Source organism: Syngnathoides biaculeatus, chromosome 18 (genome assembly GCF_019802595.1).
Source record: "Syngnathoides biaculeatus isolate LvHL_M chromosome 18, ASM1980259v1, whole genome shotgun sequence".
Lineage (NCBI taxonomy): Eukaryota > Metazoa > Chordata > Actinopteri > Syngnathiformes > Syngnathidae > Syngnathoides > Syngnathoides biaculeatus.
The window spans coordinates 16,607,438-16,628,219 of record NC_084657.1 but is presented as its reverse complement, the minus strand read 5'-3'; the positions used below and the strand labels follow the sequence as shown (position 1 = coordinate 16,628,219).

The following is a 20,782-nucleotide window of genomic DNA, read 5'->3' as shown; positions in this document are numbered from 1 at the left end:
TTTAGGAAAGGTGGAAGAGAAATGTCCCGAGTGCGTCATAGCTGCTATTATCTGGACTATTCTCGACACCACACCAACCTGGAAGCTGCCGAGTTCTTGTGATTGTTGTTGTTTGACATCATGCTCACATTGAGGTCATCAATTTTGCAAAAGTTACTGCTGAAACAGAAGTCAAAGACGAGTCAAGATTTTCCTCTCCATTTCACTTATTATACAAAAGCTGTTATTGGGTCGATCACTGTATCTGTTTACGTGATGGTAATCCCGCAATAAAAGTAACTGCTCCTCAGCTCCTTAGCGCAAATCACTCTGGAACTCACTCCCCAACTCTCAAGGCATGGCCCCATAGTGAATGTCCTTCACAGTTGTGGGTCACCATGACTTGCTGGGTTCTTTGAATAACTAGGGACCCTCAAGAGGACCCATAAAAAACATACAGTCACACAAAAAACAGCATTATATGTCACGAACCTCCGGTAGGGGGTGTGGACCCAAATGCAGGACTCTGAGACAAAGGCATAATGTCCAGTGGGTTTTATTTCAGATGCAGTATCCGCACCCGATGACCCGGTGCAAACTCAATGAACTGGCAAATTCCCGTGACAAAAACTCCAACATAAATACATGGTCAATTAACATGCCGAATCCGCAACAGCTGGGACGAGTGCCAGAGGTGGCACTGCCCAGAGGGGTGACCAGGCCACACCCCTTCTGGCAGTGCTCCAGCCCCACTTGTGACACTATATGTATTGTCAGCATATTTCATACATACAAAATAAGATTAAAATCTATTGTGCTGTGAAATATATATAAAACCTGGAGATGCATATGCAAAAGCTACTGAGTGTATATTAAAAATAAAAAGACAGAACAACAACTCAGCAGATGATACTGTTTGCAAGTATGCGTATTATGCTAGCACATCAATATGTAGCAGCATCATTAATGAGGGTCAGAAAAGAAATAAAATCATTTTGTCCGCCTCAGTAACGTAAGAGACAAGAGAGGGCAGCGTGGTGGTAATTGAAGGAATTCGTGCCTGAAATGCGACAGCAGCTCTAATAAAATGTTTCCACCAAGCATTCTCTCAGGAGTTAAAGTTCTCCAGCTCTACATGTCAGGGAGGTAACTTATCTGAGGCGAAGGCAATTTACACAGGGATCAAAGGGATGGCGGAAAGCATAAGTGACGTTGTGAGCATTGAATCTCCTCTCGTGTGAAAGTCTGGGGAAGTGAACCGGCATGGAAAATGCAAGTTTACATTGTGATTCATGTGGCCAGGCTCATCATATACCGTTGATGGGGAATTAGATAGACTGGGGGTCCTTCCTTTGCACGCTAACATTTGAAATGCACCACACATCACAAGACCAAGATTAGTAAAATTATACTGCAGGTGAACATTCACTTTATTTTTCATACTTTATTTCTTCCTCACTTGAATATCTCCCCTGGAATGAATAACGTGTTATCAGCCATGCGCAATTCCATAAAGTGGCAAAAATGATCACAGGAACTCTGTAGTGAGACTTCTTTCCATTGCAGATGTTTTAAAAGCACATCTGAGGTAAAGAAATATAGCTTGGCAGCTCAGCCCAAAGGAGTTCTGCATGAATTGACACAATTTATGTGCCTGAACATGTCGAGCACACTCCCCACTATATGAGCCCAAAGCATTGGCACACAAAAAAAAAAAAAAAAATCACAACTGAAGAAAACTTGCCGGCACAGCGTATTGATGGTACAAATATAGTCACTAAGCACAGCTAGGATGCTGTCACGTTCCCCATGACGCAAATCCATCCATCCATTTTCCAAGCCATTTCTGAAACCAACTTTTCGTGAAAAGGTGAGGCTGGTCAGAATATTTTATTTTATTTTTTTTAGATTAGAGAGTCATGCTACAACCTACGACCTCAAATGTGTTTATTTATAATTTCATTTTGCCTTGTATAGTTATCACCGGGGGTGCTGGAAAGGGAATTAAATGTGATTCAAGGGTCCGTGATTGATTGACAGGTCCACTGGGGGGGGGGGGAATATATAGATATATGTAAATATATATATCCCCCCCTCCCCCATTCACGTGGTATGGCCCACAGAAGTGATACTTTATTTTTTCCGGTCGTCATATTAACTATCAGTAGTTAATATGACTAATGTCATTCTGTCTGAATGACAGTACAGTCGTGCCACAAAGCAAACTGGGAGGAGGTAAAGAGCGTTTCAAGTGCATGTTTTGTGTCAATTATTTCTCGAGTCATTCTTTTATTTGTTTTAATATTTGCTAGTTATGCTATTCTGTTTGCTTTGGTGTGATAATTTTCATTTTGGTGTGACACCGTGAGTGTGTAATACATTGTAAGTAATGGCCTGCCTACACAGGCAACGTGTGGGGTAATGTAAGCTTCTTCTGCTTGCAGATGTGAAATGCACGTGTTCCTCACTGCCTCGTGACCACCATCATATGTATTTTACATACACCTTAAAAATGGTGGCATGCATGCTAACAGTGTAAACAGTGTATTCAAGTGTACTTCATTGGACAAGTCACATAACAATTGTGCACATAATGTACTTATGACTTGTAAGTCCATCCTATGGTTGCAAAAAGATGGTGATTGTGAGTGTGAATGGTTGTCTGTTTTCATGTGCCCTGTGATTGGCTGGCAACCATTTCGGGATCTATCCTGCCTGAAGATAGGCTCCTTGTGAGCATAACTGCCTCAGAAAATGGATGGATGTATAAAATGCATTACAGTACTATTACAATACTATTCGCGTTGGTGTTCCTATTTTTGTATTCACATTACAGCATACTGTACATATTTATCTACAGGTTACTATTTTATTCTATCCATGTGCAGTTGCCCCAAACACTATCGCTTCCTTTGGCTCATATTATAAGTACGTTTTTGGAATCTTCTGTGCTGCAACTGTCTTCTTTGTGAAAGGAAAAGCGGAATTTTTCCATTGCAGGACTGATAAGGGTTATCCCTCCCACTGCTATGTATTACAAAGTGGCTGTTGTCGTTATTAACAACTGGTGTGGGTGGTATGATTGCATTGTTTATGCAAACAATCGGTCAATATGCACGAGTAAAGATGCTCCCCGGGCCCATCCTCAAACATGCTTGAGCATGGTATGTAGCGCTCACACTATCAATCTAGTTAAAAAAAATTGACTCGATGTGTCAAATGTGCTTGAGCATTGTGTGGCGTGGCTAGTGTGAGTGAACTCTTAGCACTTTTGTAGCTGTAGATGTAGTCCCCCCCCCACCCCCCCATGTTGTATGGTAGGTGGAGTAGATTGACCACAGGCCAAAAGCGGAAACTGGGGCACATCTAGTGTAAAAGACATATCTTGGCAATTAGTTGAAGGATTCAACTTTGTGCCTTGTCCTCTGGACAGCACATACTATGTGGATCTAAAACCTTAGGGCTGAGTTGTACTTGGCATGCATTTCCTGTATTCATTATACAAGCCCTGCTGTTGCTTGCATGACCTCTCTGAAAGTGCTGGAATGTTGCATCATCTGCCACAGAGACAAAAATTAATTTCAAGAGTGGGTGTTGCCACGTGCAGTGATTATTGTTTTAAAGGTAACATCGGTTATGAGATTCTGCATAAGAATATGATGAATACTATTGTGTTCTCGAGTAGGGTGCATCAAAAGCAATATGCAGATTATTCCAACCAAAGCTGTTTCACGAGAAAGAGGCCAACGACCTAATATGAGCTGGTAATCTCTAGCCAAGCATAGGAGCACGGATAGCGGGACTCCTTCAGAGTACACATATTTAACATTCATTAGAAGCAACACTTGTTTGCCCGAATCTTTACTGATGGAGAACTGTATTACCTTAAAAGATTTCCTGAAGGGGTAAAAATTACCTGAACCTCTTAAGAATGTAACTCAAGTGTTACACAGCAAAATTAAGTGTGCATGATTGACCTGAATGTGTATGTGACTAGCATATACATATTTTTTTTCTACTGGCCGAAGGGGTTCCAATGATTGCACTACATGAAATGCTGCCAAGCAACAAGTGACCTTATAAGAAAGCATTTTACTGGTCTGAAAGATACCTAAATGTCTTTAGTTCGAGGTGGGCAAATTATGGCTGGAGGGCCACATAATGTTGCTGAGAAGCAGTGGCTCTTCTCAGAGCCTCTTCCAGACGACCAATCATTCTCAACCTAGCTCTAATGGAGAGGCCACCCTACCGAGGAAACTAATTTCGGCCGCTTGTATACGTGCTCTTGTTTTTTTGGTCATGGTCCATATCTTGTGACCATGGATGAGGTTGGGATCAGTTGGTAAATCTAAAATCAGACCATGACAGGATGATGCAGTGTCTTTGTTACAGCAAAGACGGCGCCTATCTTCCTGTTGATCTTGCGCCCCATTTTTCCATCACTTGTGAACAAGACACCAAGATACAACCCAGAGGGGCCACTTCACTGTTTTCCGAATGAGGACCGTGGCCTCAGATTTGGAGGTCTTGAATCTCATCCCATTAACGTTACACTCAACTGCAAACCACTCCAGTAAGAGTTGGAGATTCCAGCTTGATGAAAACAGAACTATGATTTATACAAAAAGCAAAGTCGAAATACTGAAGGAACCAAACTAAACCCCCAATACATTGGCTATCATCATCATGTTTTAAAATTTAAAAGCGCCCCTTGAGCAAAAACACATTGCCCATCCCTGGCCAACAGAGTGGACCATTTGACTACATTCAGTTCCAGGAGGATGTTTTCCCCTTGAGTTTGTTGTAGTGATTTTTGTTCCCATTTGAGATAAAATACAGTACTGTATAGTCATTTTCCTTTCCGTTAAGGGTTATTTTTTAAGATATGTTTTAGCATACATTAATACCATTGGCGGGATCTTTACCTTGATGAATGAAGGTTGTCGGTGGGTTTTAGGTTATGTCACCCCATTTTTTTTGTAGTGTTTCGTGATTCACGTTCCACAATTACACATGGAGATTTTGTTTCAGAGAAGTGCCATTTAAAAGGCAAATACATAGACAGCGTACACACCTGGCGGAGGTTGCGTGTCACTCGGACATCGTGCCAGATGTCGTCATTGAACTTTCCGCTGGCTGGTTCCACAAGGGCCTCGAAGGCACCAGAGCCCAAGTTGATGACCAGCCACAGGGCTCCGTCCCTCAGAGAGAGGTTGACATAATCTCCGGACTTCCCCGTATGTAGCAGCAGACCGTTCCTTTGCAACGTACGGAATGACAGAGTGATCTCATCCAAGCTGCTCTGAATGGGCGTCTGAGACAGGTTGTAGCTGAAGTACTCGTTGCCTTTAAAGGTGGCCATCGACTCCCCCTGGCCTAAGAATGGAAGCATAGACACGTGTGAACCGATCTTACTGTCTTGAGATGTACGCTAAATCTATGTAAACATGACAATTATAAATCAAACCAGCGAACAGTTTTTTTAGCCGGGGCAGAATCAGAAATCCATTACAGTGCTACCACAGAAAAAAAATGAAAAATCCCCAAGGTTATGTTTAAGGATTCATATGGCACATTGAGAAATGTGTTGTAATGTTAGTTTGACGGACAAGGCAAAAAGAAAGCACCTAATAGTTTTTTTTTCCCTCCGTATGCAATTTGTGGATAATAATAAAAAAAGATAATGACGCCTGTGCCTTTATTCATGAGTGACATTTTTTAAATGTCAATATGAATGTGTAAATCTAACTAAATTTCCGCTACAAAAAAAAAAAAAAAAAACCCAGAGAGACTTGTCACTTCTGACATTTGGTAAAACTTCCCAAATCAAGAACACCAGCTAACCTACTTTTGGTGTGGTACGATACATATTCAAGGTACACCAAATGTTTTGGTCTACTGACAAATTATGAACTGAAGGAAATGAAAGAGTATTGTCTAACCCAAAAATAAGGTGTAGTCTCTCAATCTCATACCAACTGGCTGAGGCAGAAGGTAGCACTACAAAGCATATATAAGCAGTGTGGTTCTTTACCTGTTCAGTGTGTAAAGTTGCCTTGAGATAACTTCTCATGTGAATTGACTCTATATAAATAAAACAGATTTGACTTGACTCGTCCACAGAGGCATAACATTTTCGGACTTTAGGTTGCCATTTCAATGAGGCTACTGGGCGTAACTATTGTTTTCTTTGTATTTAATCAGCTGGGGACATTATGAGTAAATCCTATGATTCTTTTTCCATTAAAGTTAAAAATCTGAGTCAGACAAATTGGAATTTAAAGAGTGATAGATAGATAGATAGATAGATAGATAGATAGATAGATAGATAGATAGATAGATAGATAGATAGATAGATAGATAGATAGATAGATAGATAGATAGATAGATAGATAGATAGATAGATAGATAGATAGATAGATAGATAGATAGATAGAGAGCCCCTTCTTGTTTTGGATTTGCTGTATTGTTTGCAGTTAAAGTGTTGACAAGCCAGCAAGGAGGCTGCTGCGTCGTTTGCCCTGACACCGCTCAGACTTTGGCACTAATTCAGAAGCAAAGGCTGCTCAAGGCTGCAGTCAAATGGTTGATGCTGATGGGGCAATTCAGCACCTTGTACTGCTGCCACCGTGGGCAAATCCATCACCCTTTACCTTGGCGGCATCCATTAGACCGTTGTGGAGGACTGTTGCTGAAAATGAAGCTCAGCAGAATATACTAGCTTGACTGGCAAGCCACACATGACCGTGACCTTTCTCCTCACATCCCCTTTCCTTTGTCTGACAAACTACATTGGCTTGTCCCCTGTCTCCTGACCCTACAGAGGTATAAATGTAGTCCACTTAACTCAGGGGTAGAAAACCTTTTCCCCTCATTGCTCTTTCAGTTATTCAAGTCTACTGAAGTTTGTACTAAATTAATGAACAATTCATGAACAAATGAAGAAAAATGCATTATTATATCTAACGAGTTTGTTTTGTGCTTTTAGAAAAAAAATCCTCTGTGGTTTCATTTGCTTTTAAAATGTATGGAGGGCCAAATCAAATGAAGTTTCTTGATGTCCTTCGCCATTTCGGGAATTTTGTATCTTCATCTTAAAAAGGGTACACATAATATTCTCAACAAATTTCAACATTTTTTCTGGCACCTGTCTAGATATGTTAGGAAAGACCCGATTACCAGATTATCCTGTGGTGTGTGTTTTGTGAAGGATGATTTTTTTCTCTCCAAACTGCTCGGAAAAGTGTTGGGGTTGACAATCAGAAATGTCTAACCTGTTCAATATTGACGATCACAAGGAGAGACTATGACAATTTCCAAGGAATTGTGAAACTTCAGAACTGAAATGGTTTTGGAGCTGGACAGCAGTTATCAAATTGTAATGGAGATATCATTCAAAAGTTTAACAAAAATTTCATTAACCAAAACTGGATTTGAAAGCTGATATTTGCTGATCTCTTTTTTTTGCTGTTTATTCTGACACCAGCATATCAGTGATGAATTTAAAAAGAGAGCATACTGATGACGATTGAACTCTCAAAAATAGAAAACAGGGCCACCTCAGTTTAAAATGGCATTCCATTTTGTTGGAAAGAGCCATAGTCGAACACTGACTTATGCCAACAAAAGAGTTAAGTCATAATTACAGTAAATGTTTCTAATGAAAACACACCTCGGACATAAATATAAAAGAAATCATTAAAAAAAGTAAGTGTAAAGTGCAATAACTGTGGAGTCTTTCTTGTGTCACGTGATGACATTTTTTTCATGTCGCTATGCAAAGTAGTCCATTATGCGCCTTTCGTAAGCTTGAAATGTCAAATGTTGGGACTGTAAACTAAGGCCCCCCTGTAGGGATGATATAACTAAATATGGTGGTAACATTTGCAATTAATAGTTTTCATATGAAAAATAGTAACATGTATGCCCTTTCATGATATGAACATTCAGTGTTGACAGTTTAATTAAATTGAAGGTTTCCTAATGTAGACCGCTTGCGGAATCATTGTAGAAAAGAAGGGTGCCCCTTGTGGCTAAATCAGTGAAGTGCACTTTACGGCCACACAGCAACCCTAAGATCCTTTCGAGTCTTTAGAATAACAAATGCTGTCTCTCATAAGCTCATAAGGTATACATTAGCTGCTACTTTATAATAGTATACTAATAACCATCACAGCATGAAGTGTATTAAACACAGAAGAGAAAGAGTGCAATGCCACCAGGTGGGCATAACTAGTTCATTCGTCTTAAATGCCCACCTGTTACATTGACACCATGCAGTCAAACAAAATAACAACGATGCGTATTGGTTATTATGATGAGACTTCACCATTTAAAAATTCAAAGCGGCCCACAAGCTTGGGCTTGGGCGCAGGTGGTGACTAAATCTTTAGTTGGGGAGACATCTGTCAGCATCCCAACCTAAGTCAGGTGGCAGGGACATATGGGCAGCTACTGACCACGGAGTCCATCGGGGAATGCATTAGCAAGTGGGTGCTCACGTGTGTGTGTGTGTGTGTGTGTGTGTGCATAGTTTTCAAATGTCTGTGAATTCAAACGACATCATCTAAGCATAAAATATAAGCAGCATTTAAATTCATTTTGAGACTGAGAGGATAAACCCACAGGGGAGCAACTACATTGTTCATTTGATTTGAGCTAATTTAGTGCCAAATAGAAAACAAACCAGCTCAAACCTAAACACAGGCGCATAAGCCTGAGGCTAACAGCTTGACAACTGGCAATTTTAATAACCAATGTTTGATATCAGAATTAATGCCACGGTCAAACTTTTCCGTCTCACATATTTCTCCAGCAGTTCGATGTATGGTGCTATGGAAGAAATTGAAAAGTGTGCTTGTATTGCCTGGAGGGTAATTATCGCCACAATGTCTTCTTATTGATGCATGAAATGGAGCGATTACTTTCAGGCCTCATTTCAGGACAAATCACAGTATGGTTGACCTTTAGGACCCACTCGTATGACTCAGTAAATATCTGATACTGAAGTGCTACTACTGTATACTGCAAGTGCCAATGTTCATCACGCTGTTGCATTTGTGGTTTCGTTTACTGTAACGTGATCTTATAGTAAACAAGAGCTGTCAAAAGAAAAGGACCAAGGAATATATGTCACCAAAATCACCAATAGCCTTAAGGGAAGCTTTTATCGTGGATTAAAAAAAAAAAAAAAAAAAACATTCTATGGGCTTCCCATCTACTGTAACTGACTTGGACAAGATGTTTATGCAATCATATTTTTACCATTGAAAATTAACACGCGATCATCCTGCTAGACTCTTCATTGGTGATTCAAAAACACAGAAAGTAATTCAAAGTACCGTATTTTCCGCACTATAAGGCGCATCTAAAAGCGTTTATATTCTCAAAAGCCAATGGTGTGCCTTATAATCTGGTGTGCCGTATATATGGATCAATATTGAGTCTTTCGTGCAGCTCCATCTAATGGATGTATAACGTAACCCCAGCCTCTACTATAGTGTCGATTCTATGCCCCTATTCGGTGTGCCTTATATGTGGAAAAAGTTTCAAAATATGCCATTTATTGGGGGTGTGCCTTATAGTGCAGAAAATATGGTCATTCACAGAAGACAAAAAACTTTTTTTTTAAAATCTAAGTACATCTTTCAATGAAACAAAGTAGAATGTTGAAATTTGAATGCCAACATCTTTCTGCAAAACGTATGTTTTTCCAACAGAGTGTATCAGTGTGGTTATAAAGGAACCCTAAGGTCATTAAACCAGGGATTGAATGACAAATGTGGTAAAATAATCTGTGTCCTGCTGCTCAGTAAAATACAGTAGAATCTGGATGAAACGGACCCTCATATAAGGGATAAAACTGAGTGTTGGCACGGAACAAAGTGTGCAGAAATGGTTTCCATTTGTCATTTAAAACTGCTGTCGACAACGTTTATCAGTTTCACAATTACCTGATGTTGTTTACTGGCGCAGTGGCGCAATGCAGGCAGAGAATGGGACTGACGTATTTCCTGATCAGAGATATATAATTTGACTAGGATCCAATTCGAAAAATACAGTATGTGCCTCCTTTGCCTACATGTGGGCCAGCAACATGGCGAACACGTCATGATGGTTATATCTATTGTCTAGTGTACTGTAGAGTGAACATAAAAAGAGAGAGAGAGAATGGGGAGCATGGTGGCCCTGTTAAGTGAGAAATAAAAAAAGTCTTGAGTGTGGAACATGCTACCTTTGGGACAATGACTTTTTTTTGTCATGCCTTTGGCAATGGATTTGTAACTAGGAAGCACACCAATTTGTTGCGGCACATGAGCGACTCGCCTATGGTGAATACTATTTGTCAACGTAAACATGACCAAACACAGCAGTGTGGTCAGTTGGTAAGTTTATATATCCATCCATCCATCCATTTTCTTAGCCGCTTATCCTCACAAGGGTCACGGGGGGTGCTGGAGCCCATCCCAGCTGTCAACGGGCTGGAGGCGAGGTACACCCTGAACTGGTTGCCCGCCAATCGCACGGCACATTGAGACAAACAGGCACACTCACAATCACACCTAGGGGCAATTTAGAGTGTCCAATTAATGTCGCATGTTTTTGGGATGTGGGAGGAAACCGGAGAGCCTGGAGAAAACTCACACAGGCACGGGGAGAACATGCAAACACCACACAGGCGGGTCCGGGATTGAACCCAGGACCTCAGAACTGTGAGGCCAACCAACCCTCTACAGCTGCGCCACGGTGCTGCCTGTAATATAACAGCTTTTTCAAACTGTTTTAAGCACACAACAAAATGAGACTAATGTATAAATCAGTTTAAAAAAAACCACCCCAGCTGTAACAAAACAGTTCAACGCAAAATGTGAAAAAAAAAAAAAAATTCTCATCGCAATATTGTAGGGATCAGTTTTATCTTTAATAAGTGACATTTTGCATACGTGACAATCAAGGACAGGAGCCGTGAAGTTTACTGCGGGGGTAGGCCATCAAAGTCAGCCATTTGTATTTTGTGGAAAACGATTGGCATGGATACGGAGATAGTGACTTCTCTGAATCTCAGCACATAAAAACAAATGTAAAAAAAAAAGGCCTCAATATGTAGGTCATATCTGCTGTTGAGTCTAGATGCACAGCAAATGTCTAAAATCGGTAATCCAATTTACAGAGCACGGGAAAATAATTAGAAAGACAAAGTATTGTAATAACAGGTTGCACCTTCTTGTTCAACAAAGACTACATTTACTACGTGTGAAAGGTAATATCATTTACAACCTAGCAATGATCAAAACTCACATCACTTAAAATCACTGCTGTATATGAATGCCAAATTATGTGAAAGCAGTAAATTATTATCTTAATATATTCATGTATTCTTCTCATTAGCTTCCCAGGAAGAAAGTCAGTGAGTTCTTATGACCCGAGACACATTTTTGGCTTTGAAAATACCTTCAGTAAACTGAAGAGACGCCACGAGCGTCAGTATATTACCTTGGTTTAAGACTGCAGCGGTCAAAGGTGATGTTCCAGTAGCGCAGTCAGTGGTCAGGACAAAGATTTGATGGACAAGAAGTGAGTGAGTCATGAGCATAACATGAAAGGGAGCAAAAATGAGTAAGTATAAGTACATATGAGGAAAAAAAGAGGAGAGGAAATATTAGTGCAGCACAGTTAACTGAAATGATGTCTACGGGAGTGGGGAATGTCGTGATTTAGGTGGCTGGGAGGAAAAAGCAAACCAATAGACCCCATACCTTGGCGGTTTAACATCAGGTGCGCCAGACCTTGAGGGAAAGAACAGAAAAAAGGATACGAAAAACAGGAAGTTCATAAAGAGGATCGGGAAAACAAAAAACATTGTCACAATGTTGGACTGCAGTTTGTGACAGACATCCTGGGGTCGGAACGGATGTCACGGTTCGAAAGGTGAGAGAAGGGGAATCAAAGCAAAAAAGAGACAGACATCTCAAAGGGAGGAGAGGAGAGGGAAGGGAAGGAAAAAAAAAAACATCTTGATTGGCGCAACCGTCGTCCTAGTTGCTCTCAAAGATGCTTTTTTCCCCAAATGGAACACATCGTATGTTAAGACAGTGTTTGAGAGATGCACCAATTAACGGTCTTCACTTGGGAATATTTTTGCGTCCGCTCAGATTTCCATCTCAACGCTCAGATAAGCCATAATATATAGCTAACGGGAAACGGGCAGGGCCGACATTTATCCTCATTCAATACATCTAACAACCAAATCATACTAAGCACATTACGCCGAGCGGTGTAGTAGATTCAAAGGTTTAGCACTAAAGGGCAAGTAAATAGCCCTCCCGCTGCAGTAATCATACAATGACATCACACACCAATCATGTAACACATCAGCACCGCGCCCCCACCTCCGGGGGTGGGGTGGGGGGGATACAAATAAGAAGAAAGTAGAAAGGAGCAGCAGGTGCCAAGTTGTTCACTCCTACATGTATTTTCCGTGCGTGCAATCACACACACGCACAATTGCACGCACACACGCGCTAATCAATATGCAGCCTGGCAGGGAGTATATGTGGCATACTTCACCCGCCAATCGTGCCAAAAAAGGAGACGGGGATGACAAAACACAACACTTCTGCTGAGCGCATGAGCCCCACTGAGCCAGCCAACACAAACAGCTCCGCTCATTGCATTGGCACTCGTCGAACGCTCCCATCAGGCTCAGAAGCTCTTTTGTCACTCATAAGACCCACTGGCATCAACAATTACATTTCAATTCAGTTCGATACCGGACGCGATGCATCCGCCTTGTCATTGTCAAAAGTTGTGAAGCGTCGCATTCTTTTGTTAAGGCGCCGTTTGCCAGAACTTTTGTCAGCCAGTGCGCTCGTTTTACAGAACAAAACTCTCAAAGCGCAAAAATGTCATAACAGTTATGAACACTGAAATAATGCTGATCTGGTCTCAATTTAATCACACATGTACATAGTGTGAAATCTCGCTGATCTTCTCATGGGAAGCCATGACTTGTTTTGTTGTAACGCGTGGATACGCAGGTTTATGACATCACCGACCACTTGATGGGCAGACATTTCATTGTTCTGCGAGTCGTTGCTGGAATATACAGAGGATCAAAGGTGTATTTGTGCATCACAGAACCAAAAGATGCCAGAAACCATTCGTTTTTGTTCCATTCTGTACCACTTTTTCTCTAATCTTCATTAGTGGGCTTGGAGCTAAATTATGGTAACAACATTTTTTTTCTTCGCTAACAGAAACAATATTTTACATTCCAAAAAGCTGTGAAAGGTATTAATACCTCTAATCTTTACCATACTACTTTTTGGCATTGGTATACACTACCGCCACCGACTGAAATGTGTCCAATTACAGATAACGTGAAATATGACTAAGCTATAGAACTGGCTCAAATCCATTTAATTATGGTAATACGCCATTTGGCATGCTCTTGAATACAATATATATATATATATATACACATCCATCCATCCATTTTCTTAGCCGCTTATCCTCACATGTGTCATTGGGAATGCCGGAGCCTATCCCAGCAGTCAACGGGCAGGAGGCAGTAGAGTACACCCTGAATTGGGTTGCCAGCCAATGGCAGGACACATTGAGACAAGTAGCCACACTCACAATCACACCAAGGGGCAATTTAGAGTTTCCAATTAATGTTGCATGTTTTCGGGATGTGGGAGGACACCGGAGTGCCCGGAGAAAATGCAGACACGGCGAGAACATGCAGACTCCACACAGGTGGGGCCGGGATTGAACCCCGGTCCTCAGAACTGTGAGGCCAACGCTTTACCAGCTGATCCACCGTGCCGCAATATATAATGATATAATATTAAAACACATGTATATAATGTAGAATTTTTTTAGATTAATTGATGTACATTCTTACGTAGGTCTCATGTATGCGACGTGTTTAATACTGACTAATGACTGTCGTGAGATTTGCATGTTTGTGGTTGACAAATTATGACAAAGTCAGATTAGAGCCTTTTCCTTGGTTACTAGAAAACAATAACCAAATAAAGCATACAGCTTGTTCATGAAGATAATGGGATGTGATATATACAGGTGTGATACTGAAGTTGAACTTGATTGTGATGCTGATTTTGATGCATGGTTCCTTGCGAGGATATCAAATCATCTTTAAGCTCACCCAGGTCTCCTGGATATTACTTAAGTAATTTTTAACCCTACTAGTATCCCAGTTTGATACCATAGACCCGTCTATTTTTTTGTACGGCTTAGCCTCATGAGAGTCGCGGATGAGGTGGCACCGTTCCTAAATGACTTTGAGCGAGAGCTATCGTATACTCTGGTTGTCAGCCAGTTCCAGGGAAGAAATAGATAACCAATGGCAGTCGCATTCGCACCCGTGGTCACTTTAGAGTCTTCAGTTAAGATAATGTGCATGTTTTTGGAATGTGGAAGGAAACTGGAGTATCCAGAGGAAACCCACACAGGCAAACTCTCCACAGGAGAGTTTAATTGTTCTGTTTCACATGTTTGGCACACTGCCTTTTTTTGGCACCAAATGCATAATTTCAGTTCTCAAATTAGGTGTGTCAGTTTGATAGATTAAAAACTGCTTTTCTGTTCAAGCTACTAGAAATATTAGACACCCTTTCATTTGTGTACCAAACACATTATTAGTTGTAATTTGACGAACAATCTATTGTGTACCTAGCGGGTCTCCAAATAATTGCTTTGTTCTGCGCCACTTTTGGCACATTTGTTTTGCTAAATACATTATTACGGTAGCCAAAGAGGTTTGATTCCGTTTGATTGATAAGCAATATTCTTTTTTTTTTTTTTCCTTCGAAGAGCATCCACACTGCATCATTTTGCGACCTGGATTAATCAAGGACCTAAAAGGGATTGGCTCAATACAAGATTGAAAGCAATTTGCCACCTTTCGCCAAATGGTGCATTGCAGTAGTTAAATGGATTTGAGTCAGTTCTATAGCTTAGTCATATTTTGCATTATCTGTCACCTACCACATTTGTGGTGGTACGGGATACCATCAAATGTTTTGTTTCAGTACACTCTAAACATACACATTTATTATCAAAATCCATTTGTTCCATAACCATTTTAGAAACTCTTTTCTGGGGTAATAACAAAAGTAGGCATACATTTGCCTTTTGTTTCATATGACAGTCTTCTGTGTTGAATCCATTGGCGGTTTGCACAGTGTCGTATTGCAACACTGTCCCTTTATTTACATATTTATCATCATTCCGCCTACACATACAGTAGGAGACACAGAAGTCATATCAGCGCTAACTTCACCATGTGTGGCAAACTGAATGGAAATGCAGTGCTTAAGGAAACGCGCTTATCGGTCCAGTCCACTTCACTCGGGACCCTTATAAAGATGCAGGTCAGAGTATGTCTTACTGTGTTAAGAACAACATCACCCAAGGGAGCAGGTATGCGCCACACACACAATATTTTGTTTGAACAAACTCAGCAACCAAGAGCGGCACTACACCATCTCAACGGGGCTGTTGTCGCGTGACAACAAAGCGATACGTCGTCCTCGACATACAAACACGACCATCGCTTCCTTCTCTCCTCACCCCTCCGGTCATCTCATTCACAGCAGTTGTGTTGAGAGCGAAATGGACAGGAAAAGCAAGAAACATCCCCACCTTAAGGTGTGTGTCATTGTTCAGCTACCAGGCGGGGTGGGGTGGGGAGTGGGGGTTGCGTGTGTGTGTGCCTTTAGTTAGGCGCTCACTCATCACAACTGTTGGCAAGGCAGAGACAAAGACACACCCAGCAGCACCAAGCTGCAAAACACCTTTCAATGAGGAGCAGAAATATATCACGACTGCGAGGCATCCGTCCTCTCTGGAGTCTGTGCTCGGAGGATTTTGTACAAACAATCATTCAGTGCAGTTAGTAAAAAATGAAACATAGTAAAAATAAATGAGGTGGCTTGAAAAAGCAGATTTTTTTTTTTGTCAAAACATTTTATGAAAATAATTTGACCTAGCTGCTGTGGAAATATGGGAAAATATATATCTTGCCGACAAATATACTGGACTGTCCGACCCTTGAGAATTTAAGATAAATTTAAACGAACCTGAATTAAAAAAAATGTGGCATGAGACAAAACAGCACCAATCTCCTCCCCTCACTATAAAGTGAAGAAAAGTATTTGAACACCTTGCTATATTGCAAGTTCTCCCACTTAAAAATCATGGAGGGGGTCTGAAATTTTCATCGTAGGTGCAGGTACACTATGAGAGAGATAATCTAAAAATAAAAATCCAGAAATCACAACGTATGTTTTTTCACAATTTATTTGTGTGATACAACTCCACATAAGATGTCATGGTTTGAAAACAAGCATGGCATGGAAGGTTCCCCTGCTTCGACCAGCACATGTCAAGGCCCGTCTTAAGTTTGCCAATGACCCTTTGCATGATACAGAGGCATCCTGGGAAACATTTTTGTGGTCAGATGAGACCAAAATGGAATGTTTTGGTTATAATTCCAGTAATCGTGTTTGGAGGAACATGAGTGATTAGTTCCATCCCAAGAACACCATCCCTACTGTGAAGCATGGGGGTGGTATCATCATGCTTTGGGGGTGTTTTACTGCACATGGGACAGGACGACTTGCACTGTATTAAGGAGAGGATGACCCCGGCCATGTATTGTGCGATTTTGGGGAACAACCTCTTTCCCTTAGTCAGAGCATTGAAGATGGGTCGTGGCTGGGTCTTTCAACAATGAGCCAGAGCACACAGCCAGGAAAACCAAGGAGTGGCTCCGTAAGAAGCATATCAAGGTTCTGGCGTGGAATAGCCAGTCTCCAGACCTAAACCCAATAGAACATCTTTGGAGGGAGTTGAAACTCCGTGTTTCTCAGCGACGACAGCCCAGAAACCTGTCTAATCTAGAGAAGATCTGTGTGGATGAGTGAGCCAAAATCCCTCCTGCAGTGTGTGCAAACCTGGTGAACAATAATAGGAAAGGTTTGACCTAATTAATTGCAAACAACGGCTACTGTACCAAATATTAACATTGGTTTTCTCAGGTGTTCAAATACTTATTTGCAGCTGTAGCACACAAAAAAAATCGTTAAAAAAATTCATACAATGTGATTTCTGGATTTTTCTTTTTAGATTACCTCCCTCACCGTGGACATGCACCCACGGTGAAAATTTCAGACCCCTCCATGATTTCTCAGTGGGAGAACTTGCAATATAGCAGGGTGTTCAAAAACGTATTTTCTTCACTGTACATATATATAAATATTCTAAATTTTATTTTATTGTGTATATTTGATCACAAAGAAAACAGGGTGAGGAGGAAAATGGTCAAGACAACAATCCCTCTTCAAGAGCGCTCCTCATTCGGGTTGTGGTTGAGCTGGATCCGCTCCCAGCGGACTTTTGGGCGAAACACAGACAAACAAACACAAACCCTGGACTGGTCCCCGGCCAATCAAAGAGTACATAATGCATAGGTAAATCAACCACACACACTTGGGGAAATTTGTAGTCTTTAATGTACCTAACTATCATACATGTTTTCCAAATACTGTATAGCAGGAAAAACAAAACGCCACACAAAAAGACCCTGATCTGAAATTCAAACCCAAACCTGTGAGACAAACATATCAATACACACCCTGCCGTGCTGCCTAATTTTGAATAGACTTCGTAATCATCACCAAAAAAGATGAACGGCATGATTAGCTAGATTTGCTTGAATAGGGCTTATATTAATATTCCCATGGGTCAGATGGTAGCGTGATTATTTGTCAACCCAAAGGTTGTGGGTTTGATGCTCAGCCTCCGTGACCCTGTCCAAGTATCCTTGCACAAGATACCGAACCCCCAGTTGCTCTTGACGCTGTCTCATCAGTTGTGGAATGAGGAAAAACACTGAGTATTCTGAGTATTCCAGGTAGAAAAGTACTGTACTATTCAACTCAAGGCCCATTACTATTTGCCTATAAGTAAGTTTCTTTCGGCTTGTCCCTTCCTATCTCGACACAAAAAAAAAAAGAAATTTTTCACTTGGCAAAAATATTACTTTAAAAAGCGTTGTGCACAATGAATACATTTCATTATTACATAACTTGCAATGAAAAAACATCTTTATCATTTCAATGTGTGACCCATGCAGGTCAAGGAATCACAGGCAGAACGTGATGCTCGGACCAGCCAGGCTAATCTTGGACTACGAGAACCGCGTTGGAGGGAACGTGGATTTGATCTGTCGTGCCTGCTCAAGTAAAATATCCCATCTCAGGAGTCACCACATTGAATCTCCTTACCCTACTTGGCTGAGCCTTACAGCCAAATCTCAGCGCGGCAATGCAGAGATAGAGTCCCAGGAGCCTATACGGACAAAAAACGACTTTCGCTCGCTTCCTCTACTATTTAGTTTGCTATTTTTAAACATGGAGGGGAAACTAAAACAACAGGCCACGGACGAATCTGTGATCTATATTTTGGCATTGAATGCTTTTTGCCGCAGCTTGCAACAAACACTTGAAGTCTGATGAAAACGAAGCCTTACATAAATTGAGAGCGATTACGGCTCCGTATCAAATACTCTGCCTTTGCAAAGTAATGTTAAATTTTGATTGACACTGTCAAATGTGGTCACCAAAATATTACAAACATTTCAGTATGAGGCTCCACTGCAAACTATAACCACAATAATTAAAAATACAGTTCAGTTAATAACTTTGTGATTGTATCAGTCAAAATTGAGCATTTCTATCTGTCTAAATGCACACTTGATACCGACTTGTGTCGAATCTAACAAGGTTGTGCAAGGTGTCATACTATTTTTGGGTAAAGCTTATATTGTATCTTTATTGATGAACACAACTTTCCAAGGCAGTTCTTTTTCATTTTCAGAACTATGGCAGAGTACCAAGAGAAGGACTGTGGTACTGCATGCGCAAGTCTGGTGTGGCGGAGAAATATGTTAGAATAGTACAGGACATGTATGAGGGCAGCAGAACAGCGGTGAGATGTGACGTCGGTGTGTCAGAAGAATTTAAGGTGGAGGTGGGACTGCGTCAGGGTTCCGCGCTGAGCCCCTTCCTGTTTGCGGTAGTAATGGATTCGCAGATGATATTGTGATCTGCAGTGAAAGCAGGGAACAGGAGGGGGAACAATTAGAAAGATGGAGGTACGCACTGGAAAGGAGAGGAATGAAGATTAGCCGATGTAATGAGTGGCGATGGAGGAGGAAGAGTGAAGCTCCAGGGAGAAGAGATAGCGAAGGTGAACGACTTCAAATACTTGGGGTCAACAATACAGAGCAATGGAGAGTGTGGCAAGGAAGTGAAGAAACGGGTGCAAGCGGGTTGGAACAATTGGCAGAAGGTGTGTGGTGTTCTATGTGACAGAAGAGTCTCTGTTAGGATGAAGGGCAACGTTTATAAAAGGCCATGATGTACAGATTAGAGACGGTGGCTCGGAAGAAATAACGGGAAGCAGAACTGGAAGTAGCAGAAATGAAGATGCTGAGGTTCTCGCTTGGTGTGAACAGGTTGGATAGGATTAGAAATGAGGTCATTAGAGGGACAGCCAAAATTGGATGTTTTATAGACAAGGTTAGAGAGAGCAGACTTCGATGGTTTGGACATGTTCAGAGGCGAGAGAGGGAGTATGTTGGTCGAAGGGTTCTGAGGATTGAGCTGCCAGGCAAAGGAGCGAGAGGAAGACCAAAAAGAAGGTTTATGGATGTGGTGAGAGAAGACATGAGGGCACTTGGGGTTAGAGAGGAAGATGCACGAGACAGGCTTAGATGGAAAAAGATGACATGCTGTTGCGACTTCTAATGGGACAAGACGAAAGAAAAAGAAGAAGAACTTGTTATGGTGAGCTGGATTTTCAGTTTAGGGAAGGAAGCGTTTAACTGAAAAAGTTTTCCCAATCTCACTTGGTTTACAACAATTTCAATTCTCTAAGATTTGCTGAAACTGTTGTTACAATCTACACAATGTGATCCTTAATTTAAGGAATAAAAAAACACATTTCCTCATTGTTGGGACAATTAATGAGCAACTTGGAAGAAAGAGCCATTGCATTAGGATTAGGATTTGCCAAATTTGTTTTCCATGAAAAGTACAGTATTATAGAGCGTCTTGTAATGAGGGATTAGACCAAGGTCATTCCTCGCGGAAGATCTGAGCGCACTCGGACCAGCTATGTCCTTTTTCGAAGGATGCCTATGGATGCTTTGTCATTCCTTGAAGTTCCTAGGGCGCAATTACTGTGCGCTTGTGCATACAATTCTGAAAGTAAACAAAGCGAACAAACATAAAACCCCCAACAAAGCAGCGACAATGCTTTTCGCAGTCGGACTTTGTGTGTTTGTGTACGGTTGTCCCGTGACGTTTGACAGAATCCTCTGCGGTCCGCTTGTGCAATGTGAGGTGGCTCCGCTTATCTCTCGCTCGCAGACCTGCTTTTCCGCTCTCAAAACATCAGAGGATGCTTTTGGCATTAGAGCGTGCCCCGGCGTGGCCTTTGTCCACACAGATCAACGGGATCCCACATGCTGCATACTGTAGATGTACAACTGGCAAGAGCCACCTGCTGTGGCAAACTGTTTCGTTCCCTCGAAGCGTTTCCGCTGTCAAATGGGGATTATTCCTACAGCACTTCAAACCCGCAGTCAAGATCGAATAAAGCATATGGGCGGCCATCTTTTCGTGGTTGTGGGTTGTGTGTGTCGAGGGGGGGGGCTGGTGGAAGAACAACAGACTTGCTGCATCGGGGCAAAAACAAGGCATCGGCTAAG

General features: G+C 41.5%; 1 protein-coding gene across 8 annotated transcripts in view; it reads right to left on the bottom strand.

The window, feature by feature from the left end:
* The window catches only part of nrxn2a (neurexin 2a), a 160,988-nt gene that overhangs the window by 104,995 nt on the left and 35,211 nt on the right, over window positions 1-20,782 (bottom strand). For 7 of the 8 annotated variants that reach the window (XR_009792612.1, XM_061804446.1, XM_061804450.1 and 4 more), the window contains exon 4: window positions 5,054-5,355. Coding sequence is in view for 7 of the 8 variants with exons in the window: in XM_061804446.1 (XP_061660430.1) it covers window positions 5,054-5,355 (302 nt within the window). In the remaining variant the exon portion in view is untranslated. Of the gene's footprint in view, window positions 1-5,053; window positions 5,356-11,472; window positions 11,485-11,735; window positions 11,766-20,782 lie in introns of all 8 variants that reach the window. The other variant, XM_061804453.1, reaches the window with a different exon arrangement.